Source organism: Mustela putorius, unplaced genomic scaffold (assembly GCF_011764305.1).
Source record: "Mustela putorius furo isolate JIRA1106 unplaced genomic scaffold, ASM1176430v1.1 tig00537339_pilon_pilon_pilon, whole genome shotgun sequence".
Lineage (NCBI taxonomy): Eukaryota > Metazoa > Chordata > Mammalia > Carnivora > Mustelidae > Mustela > Mustela putorius.
Window position 1 is genome coordinate 94,795 of NW_025422461.1, and position 13,272 is coordinate 108,066.

The window sequence follows — 13,272 nt, forward strand, 5'->3', positions numbered from 1 at the left end:
TGGGTTCGGTCACATGACCGTGAGATCATGACCTAAGTCATAATCAGGAGGGGAAGCTTAACTGGCTAATCCAGCCAGGTGCCCAATAAGTCTTCTCTTGATGATGTTATTTTTAAAACTCTAATTTTCAGGGTGCCTGGGTGGCTTAGTTGGTTAGGCATCCAATTCTATTTCAGTCAGGTCATGTTTTCAGTGTGTTGGTATTGAACTCTGCATTGGGGTCCATGATGGGTGTGGAGCCTGCTTAATATTCTTTCTGTACCTCTTCCTCTGCCCTCACCCCTCCCTTTCTGAAAAAATAAATAAATAAATAAACCATAATACCTGTAACTTTTATCCTGCACTATTAAATACATCGTTAAATATTGTATATATTTAATACAAAGAACATGATTGTTTGATATACATATACATATTGAGATGATTATTACAATCAAACATTTTAACACATTATTCCCTCACATAATTACCATGTTCTGGTGTGATGGGAATCCCTTAAATCTACTGTTAGCAATATTTTAGTATTTCATATGGTATTATTAACTATATTCTTCATGTACATCAGGTCTCAAGACTTATACATCCTATACAACTGCAAGTTTGTAATTCACTTTGTTCTTATTTGGAATGTTTTCTAGGATATACTGTTAGTTTAAGGAACACTGGGAGGTACAATATTTATGTTATTGATGTCATTCATGTTAAAAAAGAACTAGACAGTACCCATTTAGGTTTGTATTTCTACAGAATATTTCTCTAAGGATATGCATGAATCTAGGAATAGTTGTTGCCTCTGGCAGGATGAAGGTTAAGACTGGGGTCAAGAGAAGGAGGGAAATATTCATTATATACAGTTTTGTATTTTTTATTTTTCTTCCCTGTGCATATTATCCATTCAAAATACCAATTTAAAAACATAAAATAGACCACTCCTTCTTAAAATTATATAATTGGTGGATTTTAATGTACTTATATTGTTGTAATGTACCTTGCACTGTTCAAAGATGATATAGACTAACTTATCTTTTTTTATAATGCTATGAGAATTTCCAGGTAGCAGTTCATTTTTTTTAGCAGTTCATCTTTATATCTCTTTTATTATCCCAGATATTCAGAAGACTCAGGACTCTTCTATTTAACATCAACCTTGGAATATTGTCCAAAATTGGTGGTCTCTTGATTCTGTATGTTTTTGATTTATTTCAAAAGGAACTAAGAAGTTAGAAGAAAAAATAATCAATATAAAAGCTAATGTACAAAGTGCTAGTACCAATTATGTAATTTAAGGATAATGGGGGAATAGTGACTTGTTCTAAAGCAGTGAGTACTTCATAGAAAACAGAAAGCACAACTGCACTGGCTACCAGGAGACAGGTCAAATCTGCAGTCAATAAGCTCCATGAATGTTTCTCATTTCTCATCCTGCAGTATGATGCCCATTTAGCAGGGTTTTATATGACACCTAACCTGTGTAATATCTGAATATCAACCCCACATTCATGCCCTTGTGCTGAGCCCCTAGACAAGCCCCTGTTTAAGAGTCTTTTCATAGTCAGACTTCCAGTTATAGCTCTAGCATCTTCGTCACTACCCTACTGGAGCATGCAGTCTGTTGGCTTTTTCAGTGAATGTGGTTTCTTTACTCCCTCAAACAGATATTCAATAACTTACTAAAAATTGTGTGGAAAGACAGTGAACTGAGTCACATGCTCCAATTATACTCTACCATCCAAAGAGAAATACCACACAATTTCACTCATATGTAGAATGTAAGAAACAAAATGAGTGATCATAGGGGAAAGAGAGCAACAAACCAAGAAGCAGACTCTTAATTATAGAGAACAAACTGATGGTTATTAGAGGGAAAGAGTGTGGGGGACGGGTTAAATGGTTCATGGGGATTAAGGAGTGCACTTTTTGTGATGAGCACTGGGAATTTAATGTAAGTGTTAAAGCACTAAATTGTACACCTAAAACCAATATTACACTGTATGTTAACTAACTGGAATTTAAATAAAAACTAAAAAAAAAATGCAAAGAGCTGAAGCAAATAAATGATAAGGAGAGAGAATATAGCTCTGTTTCAAAATTTCTGTAGGCTCCAAGTCTAGAGTCCCCATTCTCTTCTGTGTGATCTTGGGTGAATGTGAAATAATCCCTCAGTTTTCCTATCTGTAAAGTGTAGATAACAATATCTACTTTGCACCACAAGGGAGAGGATACGTTCTAATGGGTGTAGAAAGAAGAGCACATAATATGCACTTAATAATTTGCTTGTAATAAATGTGCCCACTAAACAAAGTACTCAGGGCATTATTAAGCAAAAGCAGTCAGGATACGGAATTCAGAGATGTCTGTACATATGAACAGGGAAAAGACCTATGCCTTTATTTTCACTTACCTTGAACTTAATTTGAACATGTCCTTCAATTATTAACCTAGGCAAGAAACCACAATAATATGATTAGTACATGTGACAATGTCACTAATAAAGATTTTCAGATCACATTACATTTGTTTCACATTTCTTGAAGTATACTTTATGCTCATCGCTATTTTGAAATTATGATAGTTATGTTCCTTCTACTAAGGCCAGATGGCCCTGACCTGTGATTCTTTATACATTAACCCAAAACAGTGGTTCTCAAAATCTGATCCCTATACCACCAGCATCAACATTCAGCACCAGCATTAGCTGGCTAACTGTCAGAAAACAAACTATTGAGTCTCACTGTAGTTACACAGCTAGCAGTCAGCATTTCCATCTACATCTGTTAACCCAGAAGTAAGCAAGTCTTTTGCTAGCCACGATTGAGCAAAATGCCTTTACCTAGGGGAAAAAAATTCCTTCATAAATTAGTCAATAGTTCCAAAGAGGTTTCCCTCTAGGTACTTGTAAGTGACTGAGATTTGAACATGTTTTCTAGCTACACTTCCACAGGACCCCCATTTCTCTTTAGGTGATCTCTTTATAACAAAGGGGCAGGGTTAGGAGAGGGTGAGGGGCCGGGGCAGGGTCCAAACTTAGGGACCAAAAAGGACCCTCCTTAAGAGAGGCTGGGTCTGGGCACCTGGGTGGCTCAGTCAGTTAAGTGCCTGCCTTCAGCTCAGGTCATGACCCCAGAGTCCCAGGATCGAGTCCACACTGGGGAGTCCCCTTTTCCCTCTGGCCCTCTCCTGTCTCACGCGCTCTCTCTCTCTATAATAAGTAAATAAAATCTTCTAAAAAAGAAAGAGAGAGACAGAGAGAGAGACTGGGTTCTGGGGCTTCTGGGTGGCTGAGCTGGTTAGGCATCCAACTCTTGATTTCAGCTCAGGTCGTGATCTCAGGGTCATGAGATCCAGCCCAGCACTGGGCTCTGAGACCAACATTGGGTTCCAAGACCAGATTCTCTCTCCCTCTTCTCTGCCTACCCACCCCCTCAATTCCTCTCCCCTCCATGCTCTCTCATGCTTTCTCTCAATACATACATACAGAATACATACATACATATACACATACAGAGGCTGGGCCCAGCAGGGCCCTGTCTGTGCAGTGCTGCTGTATTCTGAGGGATACCACCCAGATGTGGGGGATCAGAGAAAGCCTCCTGGAAGAGGGAACACTTGAGCTAGGTATAAAACAGGGCAAAATCAGGAGGGAGACCAGATCCTTGGAGATCGGTCCAGACCAATGTCAATTTTGAGGATGGAATTGGGGCTGAACCTCTGGGGTTACTTCATGGGATCCGAATGATCTTTCCCCTTCCCTGTTTTAACCTTCAGGGCTTTCTTGTCAAGAAGTGGATTAGAATCACAAGGCTTGGTCCGGGTAGACCAGGCTAGTTTGTGGGGGGCAATGACTGGCTGTTTTTCAGGAAAGGGCGGCTACTGCTGGGATTTACAGGGTCACTAAGCTCTCTTTACTCCACTCCAGATTTCTGCCAAAGGAGGACACACAAAACAAAAGATCATTCAGATGGAGGGGAGGGAGGGAGGTGGAGGGACTACCCTTCAAGCCACCAGAGGCCTTCACCTTCCACTGTGCCACTCAACTACTTACCAGCAAGATGGCATGCCATTCCCTCTCTCTGACCCTGCCTTCCCTCAAACTTCTCCTGGGTATTCAGTAGTGACTTTATTTCTGCTTCTTTTACCTACTGCCTCCTTGATGTGTGCTTTTGCATACTCTGGTGCAATCTGTCTAAATCCCAAGTCAAAATCTCTAATATTACACAAAATCAAGTTCCATAGTTTTGGAAAACCCTGCTATCCTTGCTACTATTATTGTTTACTAAAAGTCTTTTATAAACTCCAAAGGAAGACAAACTAATCTGCCAAAAGTCACATTGGTTTAAATAGGTCATCCCAACTCTGAGGTTCCTCTAATGAAAACTTAGTTGCATCCAGAGAAACTGAAAGTTCTACCCTGAAAACAGTAAGCCTCCCCTCTCTGTGTGAAGTTATGGCAGTTAAAGCCGTGAGAATAGCAGCCTATCCAGTCAGCGACATGGTCATTAGCTGACTTGGGAGTCAAGTATCTGTGAATTGGAAACCTCATTAGGATTTCTGCTACATTCATGGTAAGAACAGCTAACAGGTCTAACCAACCCTTTTCTTACTTAGGGAAACTGAATTGTAAAAATGATACATACCTTGCTTAAGTTTACAAACACAACTAATAATGGTGGGGAAGTATAAGAGCATTGCTGTCTTGTCTCCCAGGCAAATGTGCCTGCAAACATATTTATCTGAAGACTAACTCTTATTTGAACCTCACAACATATAGTCACTCTGGGCTACAGGACAGTTATGGTAGTTTTTCTCTCCAAGATCATGATAATCTCTACTGACTCTGAAAATTCATATAGATTATTTAATCTCTTTGATGTCCTAAAATTGCTGACATTCATTTTGGGGAGGCACCTATGATACCACCCCTGAGCCTGAGAGAACTGAATCCTAATCCTGAGGTTTAGAAAGGAGGTGAGTGACTGTTCCAGTGAGATTAAATGTAGCATTAAACATATTCACTGATGAGCAGGAATATCCTTGGGATTGGAAAGGAAGGGCAAGAAGTCCTACAGATACCAGCATTCATGGGTGTTGTGGCCTTGGATGCTGTGTCTGTTAAAGAGAAGGAAAAATCTCCTGGGCTATGAACTCACAGAGGACACAAAGCATTTTATTCTGTATTTCTCATAGCAAAACCTGGCACAGTAAGGCAATTATGGGATCCATGTGCACTTGTTGAGTGGGTGTTCCTATACATGAACTGTTTAGGAGGGACAATCTGGTGAACTGAGCAATAACTCTGAGAGAATTTGGAAAGACAGAAGTGTTGTCTTTTTCTCTACTCTAAGTACCATGCATTGTGCTACAGGCAGATTTTAAGAACTGAGAAACAGATATGAAAGAAACAGGTGCCACAAAAATCCTTTACATGTATTATGATTTAGTGTTCGTAATAGGTTAGGATTATTATTCCTACTTTTGTTTAACAGAGGACACAATCAAGGCTCAGGGAGGTTAGGCGTTTTATCTGAGCTCACACAGCTAATGAATGCTTGGGCTCTCCTATCTGAATCTGAAGCTTCTACTAATGCTTCCTATCACCACATTCCAGAATAATATTCCTCTCTCCACTTAACTCCCAGAGATCAGATTTTGACGGGTCCCTGAGGGATTTGTGCCAGAGAGTTGCCATCCTTGCAACCACCCAACCCGCATTCCAATGAATCTTTTTTTCTGCGAAATGCTGGCCAGGAGCCAGGTGAGACCAGAACCTCCATTTCAGGGGCTTTTCCTAGAATCTGTCACTGTGGTTACCTCCAGTAGAATCTGTTTCAGGAAGAGGTCTGACCAAGCAGGATAGCGGTAACATTCATCACTGCAGGAGAACAGTCCGGGGCTGGGGGCCACACGTTGAGAGGGGAGGGGCCAAGGGGCGGCCCCCTCCTAAACAGTCTTGAGAGGTCAGGAGAGAACGTTGGCTGAGGAGCGCCTGTACTGCAGCTGCTGCTGACGTTCTGTATCACGCGCCTGTGGGCCAAGGTAACCCAGACCTTTAAGCAAACAGGGGGCCAGGGCCATTGCAGGAACTGAGACGGGAAAGAAAGGGCAGGGACTTTGGGGGGTCGCATACTGAAGACAGGGGCGGTGAACGCGTGGAGGGCGTGAGGAGTCCGAATTCTCCGAGGAATAGGGGATGAAGGTACTGAAAGAAGAAGCGAAGTGTTAGGAGGAACACAAGCGCGAAAAGAGCGTGAGAGGGCGCGAGAGCTTAGCTGACCAAAAGTGAGCTTGAAGGTAGGGGCAAGTGGGGAGCACACCCTGCCCCAGCAGCATAGGTAAGGTGGGAGTAAGAGGACAGTTTCTTTCCCTGAGCCCATTTTGCATAGATGTTCCCCCTTTTAGCCATTTTTAAGGTAGAATGTTGGCCTCAGTTTTTTGTTTGTTTGTTTGGGGGGTTGGTTTTGGTTTGGGTTTTTTTGTGGGTTTTTTAAAATTATTTTTTGTTGTTGGGTTTTTGTTTGTTTGTTTTGTTTGATTTGGTTTGGTTTGGGGTTTTTGTTTTTTAAGAATGTAAAGGAAGGGGCGCCTGGGTGGCTCAGTGGGTTGGGCCGCTGCCTTCGGCTCAGGTCATGATCTCAGGGTCCTGGGATCGAGTCCCGCATCGGGCTCTCTGCTCAGCGGAGAGCCTGCTTCCCTCTCTCTCTCTCTGCCTGCCTCTCCATCTACATGTGATTTCTCTCTGTCAAATAAATAAATAAAATCTTTAAAAAAAAAAAAAAAAAAAAAAAAAAAAAAAAAAAAGAATGTAAAGGAAGAACGTCAGAGGAAGCTGTACTAAAGCGAGGCTGCGCAGGGCGCAGAAAAGGCAGTCAGAGGGTGGCGCCTTTTTAAAGAAGGTTCCATTTTCACCCTAAAGCTCAGGCCGTACCACCCCCCGCCCCCGTTTTCCTCCCTCTGTCAGCCTACTATTCCCCAGCCCCACTCCTGGCACGATCGGATCGCCTTTAAACCAGGTAACCGCCTAGGTCTCCACAGCAGCTCTGAGAGCTCCAGAGTGGAGGGGGTGGAGCCCGCAGCGGCCTCTTGCTGAGCTCAAGGTGGGAGGGGGCCCAGGGGCGCTAATGGCGCACCGCGGCCATGACAGTGGCCAGATCATTCACAGAAATCCCTGTCTCATTCCATCTACAGTCGCAGCTCCATTCCAGATGCCCTTCTTCTCAGGCCGGGCGGTGAGCTGATGGCCCAAGTTCGGGACTTGCCCTCCGGCTCTTTGGTCCGCTGGAGCTCGGGAGGTGGGGGAGGAGCCTCTCCCGAGGAGGCGGCTGAAAAGGCGGGGGAAATGGAGAAGGAGGCGGTGGGGGCGGCAAAAGCGTGTTCAGGCCAGGGAGCTGAGGAGATGAAGCTGGAGCCGTTGCAAGAGCATAAGCCTCCTCCGGAGAACTTGACGTGGAGTGACAGCGGCGGCGATAAGAACGTGTTCCCTTCAACTCCCCCTCGCTGTTACAGCAGCTCCTCGCCCCTCTGCCCGCGCCGCAAGCCCCGTCCTCGGCCCCAACCCCGGGCCCGCTCCCGAGGCCCGCCTGGGCTCTCAGCCCCACCCCAACTTCCATCCCATCCTCCCACTCCGCCTCTGACCCAACCCCAGCCCTGGCGCAGACTTCGGCGTAGATCCAAGCAGGGGTCTAGGCCCCAGAGGCTACAAGGCTGTTTTAGTGACCTAGGTGGCTCTGGGGATCCAGGTGGTTTAGGGGACTGGTTGCTGGAGGTGGAGTTTGGTCAGGGTCCTACAGGCTGCTCTCATGTGGAGAGCTTTAAAGTGGCTAAGAACTGGCGGAAGAACCTGAGGTTGATTTATCAGCGTTTCATATGGAGTGGGACCCCAGAAGCTAGGAAACGTAAGGCAAAGTCGTGTATCTGTCATGTATGTAGTACCCATATGAACAGACTACACTCCTGTCTTTCCTGTGTCTTTTTTGGCTGCTTTACTGAGAAACATATTCACAAACATGCAGAAACAAAACAGCACAATTTAGCTGTAGACCTCTATCATGGGGTTATATATTGCTTTATGTGTAAGGATTATGTATATGACAAAGATATGGAACGAATTGCCAAAGAAACAAAAGAGAAAAATGAGAAATTACTAACTTCCACCTCAACAGATGTTTCTCAACAACAGTGTATGACATCAGGTGTTGAAGAGAAGCATTCAAACTGTGAGTCAAAGGAGCAGGAGCCAAAATTGGTGAAACCCAAGAAAAAGAGGAGAAAAAAGTCAGTCTATACCATAGGCCTAAGGGGTCTAATCAATCTAGGGAACACATGCTTTATGAATTGTATTGTCCAGGCACTTACCCATATTCCTCTATTGAAAAATTTCTTTCTCTCTGACAAGCATAAATGTATAATGACAAGCCCTAGTTTGTGTCTTGTCTGTGAAATGTCTTCTCTTTTTCATGCTATGTACTCTGGGAGCCGAACTCCTCACATTCCCTATAAGTTATTGCATCTAATATGGATTCATGCAGAACACTTAGCAGGGTACAGGCAGCAGGATGCCCATGAGTTCCTCATTGCAATATTAGATGTGCTGCATAGACACAGCAAAGAGGACAGCGTTGTGCAGGAGGCCAATAACCCCAACTGCTGTAACTGCATCATAGACCAGATATTTACAGGTGGCTTGCAGTCAGATGTCACATGTCAAGCTTGTCATAGTGTCTCTACCACAATAGACCCATGTTGGGACATCAGTTTGGACTTGCCTGGCTCTTGTGCCACATTTGGTTCCCAGAGTCCAGAGAGAGCTGACAGCACAGTGAGTAGAGATGACCACATACCAGGAATCCCCTCACTCACAGACTGCCTACAGTGGTTTACAAGGCCAGAGTACCTAGGAAGCAGTTCCAAAATCAAATGCAGTACTTGCCAAAGCTATCAGGAATCTACCAAACAACTTACAATGAAGAAATTACCTATTGTGGCCTGTTTTCATCTCAAGCGATTTGAACATGTAGGTAAACAGAGGCGAAAGATTAATACTTTTATCTCCTTTCCCTTGGAGCTGGACATGACTCCGTTTTTGGCTTCCACTAAGGAGAGCAGAATGAAAGAAGGTCAACCACCAACGGACTGTACATCCAACGAGAATAAGTATTCCTTGTTTGCAGTGATTAATCACCATGGAACTTTGGAAAGTGGACACTACACCAGCTTTATCCGACAACAAAAGGACCAATGGTTTAGCTGTGATGATGCCATCATCACCAAGGCTACCATTGAGGACTTACTGTACAGTGAAGGGTATTTACTATTCTATCACAAACAGGGTCTAGAGAAAGATTAGTCTTGCAAGACCACTTATCAGAAAAAAAGTGAAAGAAATAAATATGCCAGGATCCTGAAGTGACACACAAACCTACCTGGAATGGACAATGGCAACAGCACCTATATGACAAGTAGCAACTTGATATGAAGAACTTATTTTATAGGTGGCTTATGGGTCTGTAAGTGGAGAAAATACTAGCTAGTGACCATTCAGCCTTAAGAAATGGGAGGAGGGAGAAGAGGTTGAAAATGGTCACATAAAGCATAATTAAGTGAATAGATTGCTTTAGGTGGGAAGAGTGGGAAATGAGATGTTCTGCCAGCGCTGTATGTCATTTGTTTCTACAAAAATACCATGAGCAATCAGGGAGTAGTCCTACATTAACAAAAAGCTTCACAATTCGTGTTCTAGCTGTGGCTGATTAGTCAAATAGTTTTTAAAAAGATATTGTAAAGATATTTTTTAAAAGTCTTAAAACAGTTCAAAAGAAAAAAAACTTTATTTTAAAAAAAATGTTTTAAATGTTGAAAGAATTTAAGTTAAATAAAAGAAATGTTTCAAAATTTGCAAGTTTTTTAATTTAAAATTTTAGAATGGTTAATAAAATAAGGCTTAAAAAGAAATTTTAGAAATTCTTAGTTTACAAAAGGTAAAATGAATAAAAGGACAAAGATAAAAAATGAAAGTTTACAAAAAAGTTAAAGTGAAAGAAAGTTTTAAAAGGGGGAAGGGAGCTCTTAAAAGTCTAAATAAAATGTTAACATAAATAACTCTTTAAATCAGACCGTAAAACACTTGTATTGAAAAATGAGATGTTAGCAAAATTCATGAATAGTTTAAGAAATAAAATTTCCAAAAATATAGACTGGAATGAAAATTCAAATTTAAGTTTACAGAAAAGTTTTAAAGGAAAAAATTTAGAACAATTCAACACAAAAAGAATTTGTTTAAATTTTTTTTAATTTTAAAAATTTTAAAAAGGAAAAGTAAAAAGAAAAATAAAGAATTTTAGGATATATAAACAACTTTAAGAAAGTCCAATTTGAGAGATTTAAATAAGAGCTAAATATTTAAGCAAAAAGGATAAAAAATTTAAAGAAAAGCATTTAAATAAAAATAAAAAATTTAAATTAAGAACATTTAAGTAGAAAAAATTAAAATTTAAAAAACTTAATTTTTTTTTAATTTAAACATTAAAATACATATAGGTATGAAAACTAAAAGGAGATAGGAATAACAAGATAAAAAGCCTTGTTAATATTTTTGTTTGAGTTTTATGTTGATACATAAATAGAATTTGAAAAAAAAAAAAAGTCCTAACCATCATTTTACTACTCAATTGTGAGATGAGTGGAAGGCTGGAACTTTAGCCCACATTCTCTTTTCAGGTTCCACACCCCATCTGATTTCCTAAAGAGCTGTTTCTTGGGAAGAATCAACAACATCTGAGAAAGATGAAAATAGTAGGGACTCTCTCCCATTTAGAACTCCATTATTCATACAAATTCTTTGTTACTGAAAAGTGGTTCTTGACAATTTAGTGGCTTAGGAATATTAGATCACAACTTAAGTTCTGGCTTTGATGTTCAAGCCCCATGGCCTCATTGAAGTGGCAGGAACCCATATCTGAAGAGATCCCACCCTCTCTTCCACTTCCCTCTCCATAGGGAAACAAGACCTTTCAATTTCTATAGTAAAGCTATGGGTTTGTGCCTGATAATCTTACTCATTCCTTTACTCCCTCTCTTTTTTCCTTATTCCATCATTCATGCCTGGTTCCCTCAACTTCTTACTTACCTCCATCCCTGAGTCCCAGCCTGTAGAGCTCCTTCTTTGACTGTTTCCCTGGTGGCTTCTATTCCTCCTTCAAGACCCAACTCACAGATGACTTCTCTAGAGCCTTTTCTGAATGCTGTAGGCAGGTATATATTGGAAAATTTTTTCTTCCTCATGCCTATATCCCTGTCTCTGTGCCTCAGAGTACTTTGTACCTCAATAATATTCTACTGTGATTCTACTGGAGCTTTGTGATTGTTTCTGCCCCTCTGCACCAAGTATTCTGAGAACAGGGGGCCACGCCTCATTCATTTCTGTGTTAATAAATGTTTGTTGAATTTGAGGATGAGTTCAGTTATTTGCTGTATTAATATGATCTCACCTATTTCATCCATCAAGTCTTCACTAAGTGTCCTGTGCTATAATACAGTGTGATCAGGGTTGTATTTTCCTCACATACAGTGTGTGAAATGCTACTCACCTGCAGGGGATGGCTTAAGAAAGGAGGTGCTCAGTGAGGAAATAGCCAGGTTGTGTGGAGAGAATACAAGGTACAATGCAAGGAAAAGGGCAAAGTGTGAGAGTTGGTGGTCATGGAAGACTGGATGGTGAAAGGGAGCAGAAGCTGAAGATGAGGCTGAGCTTTGTGGTATGTGTGTGGCAACACTGTTCCTCACCAGTGTCCCTGAGATCCCCACAGTGTCTCTTACCTTATGATTGTGTACCACACCTCGCTGTGGTGTACTGTAGTAGTTTACCTTCCTAGGAGACTGTGTACCTCACCATTCCACACTTTTATATCACATGGCACACCATGACTGTGACAAGGGAGTGATGTCTGGTGGCTGTATTTAGTGGGGGGGGGGGTGTAGTCTGCTTAGCAGCCTAGCCCTTCCCCAATTCCTTGTGGTTCTGCTGGGGCTATTGGCCACCTTGCGGTGCTCCTCTCACTCCTCCGTAGAGTGAGCATGTCCCACAGGCTAGGCCAGATTGGAGTTCTCAATTTCTCCACTCCTCCACCCACACCTGTCCCACAGAAGCAATTCTGAAGATGGCTGTTGGACCCAAGCAAGTCCAATAAGAGTCCATTGCTAAATTGCATATATGTAGACACTGGGAGAAAGAAGTGTCTTGCTCCCCTCCCATGCTGAAGTCTCTAGACTAGAATGACATTAATCTGAGAATTTTAGGGGTTGATATTCATACCATGAGGAGAAAAATAGAATTAGAGATAGGGAGAAAGAGCCTGGAGAGCATCATTTGAAACTTGTGGATCCAGATGTTCCTGAAGTCCCAAAGTTCCTACCTGTCTGAGCCAATAAAGTCCTTTGTTTTGCTTAAGCTAGTTTGAGTTGGGATCCTGTCACCTGTAGCCAAGTGTTTTGAACATATTCAATATGCTGTATGGTTAGTTGGGTGCATCCTATTCCTGGGGCCATAAACAGAGAAGAAGGAAGGAAGAGAATGGCGACCTTAAATGAACTCTGACATAGAAGATTGAGAGACCAGAGTGGGTCCCTGCATGTCTTTCGCTCAGCTATGGACCTGTGCTAGGCTTCAAACCTTACTCACAGCAATGATGTGGTATTCCCAATTAAAGAGAGAATAAGGCTGGGGCGCCTGGGTGGCTCAATGGGTTAAGCCGCTGCCTTCGGCTCAGGTCATGATCTCAGAATCCTGGGATCGAGTCCCGCATCGGGCTCTCTGCTGAGCAGAGAGCCTGCTTCCCTCTCTCTCTCTCTGCCTGCCTCTCCATCTACTTGTGATTTCTCTCTGTCAAATAAATAAATAAATAATCTTAAAAAAAAAAAAGAATAAGGCAATCATGTTTCATGAGTACCATGAATAGATAGGGCAGGCAGTTTGGTGACTGCTTTACCTCTATTATCTCACTGAATTGGCACAGCAATCCTGGAATATAATCATTACTGAACATATTTCACAGATTGGGAAAGTGAGACTCAGAATGGAAAAGAGGTTTGCTTAAGTTTACTTTACTGTTTTGAGTAGTGGGGCCAGTATTCAAAGCCAGTTCCCCAAAGCTTGTGCACATTCCATTATAATTCATTACAGGTAATTCAAACATTTTGTTTGTTTGTTTTGTTTTGCTTTTACTGATGTTGCTATGGAAGACACAGCAGACCAAAATAGCACAGAAGGCAGATGGCCTTTAA

At 41.9% G+C, this 13,272-nt stretch overlaps 1 protein-coding gene across 2 annotated transcripts; it reads left to right on the forward strand.

The window, feature by feature from the left end:
- The first annotated feature begins 5,939 nt into the window (after nucleotides 1-5,939).
- Nucleotides 5,940-9,812, forward strand: USP51 (ubiquitin specific peptidase 51). Of its 2 annotated transcripts, none has more exons than XM_013050794.2 (2): nucleotides 5,940-6,033; nucleotides 7,183-9,812. In XM_013050794.2, the coding sequence occupies exon 2, from the start codon at nucleotides 7,232-7,234 to the stop codon at nucleotides 9,338-9,340; it is 2,109 nt and encodes a 702-aa protein (XP_012906248.1). In that variant the 5' UTR covers nucleotides 5,940-6,033; nucleotides 7,183-7,231; the 3' UTR covers nucleotides 9,341-9,812. The 2 variants fall into 2 exon arrangements, with proteins under 2 accessions (XP_012906248.1, XP_004782173.1); XM_004782116.3 differs by lacking the exon at nucleotides 5,940-6,033 and adding an exon at nucleotides 6,816-7,007.
- The last annotated feature ends 3,460 nt before the right edge of the window (nucleotides 9,813-13,272 follow it).

What these genes read in the sequence shown, in the direction of transcription:
- USP51 (XM_013050794.2), top strand. Translation starts at nt 7,232, where the DNA reads ATGGCCCAAGTTCGGGACTTGCCCTCCGGCTCTTTGGTCCGCTGGAGC.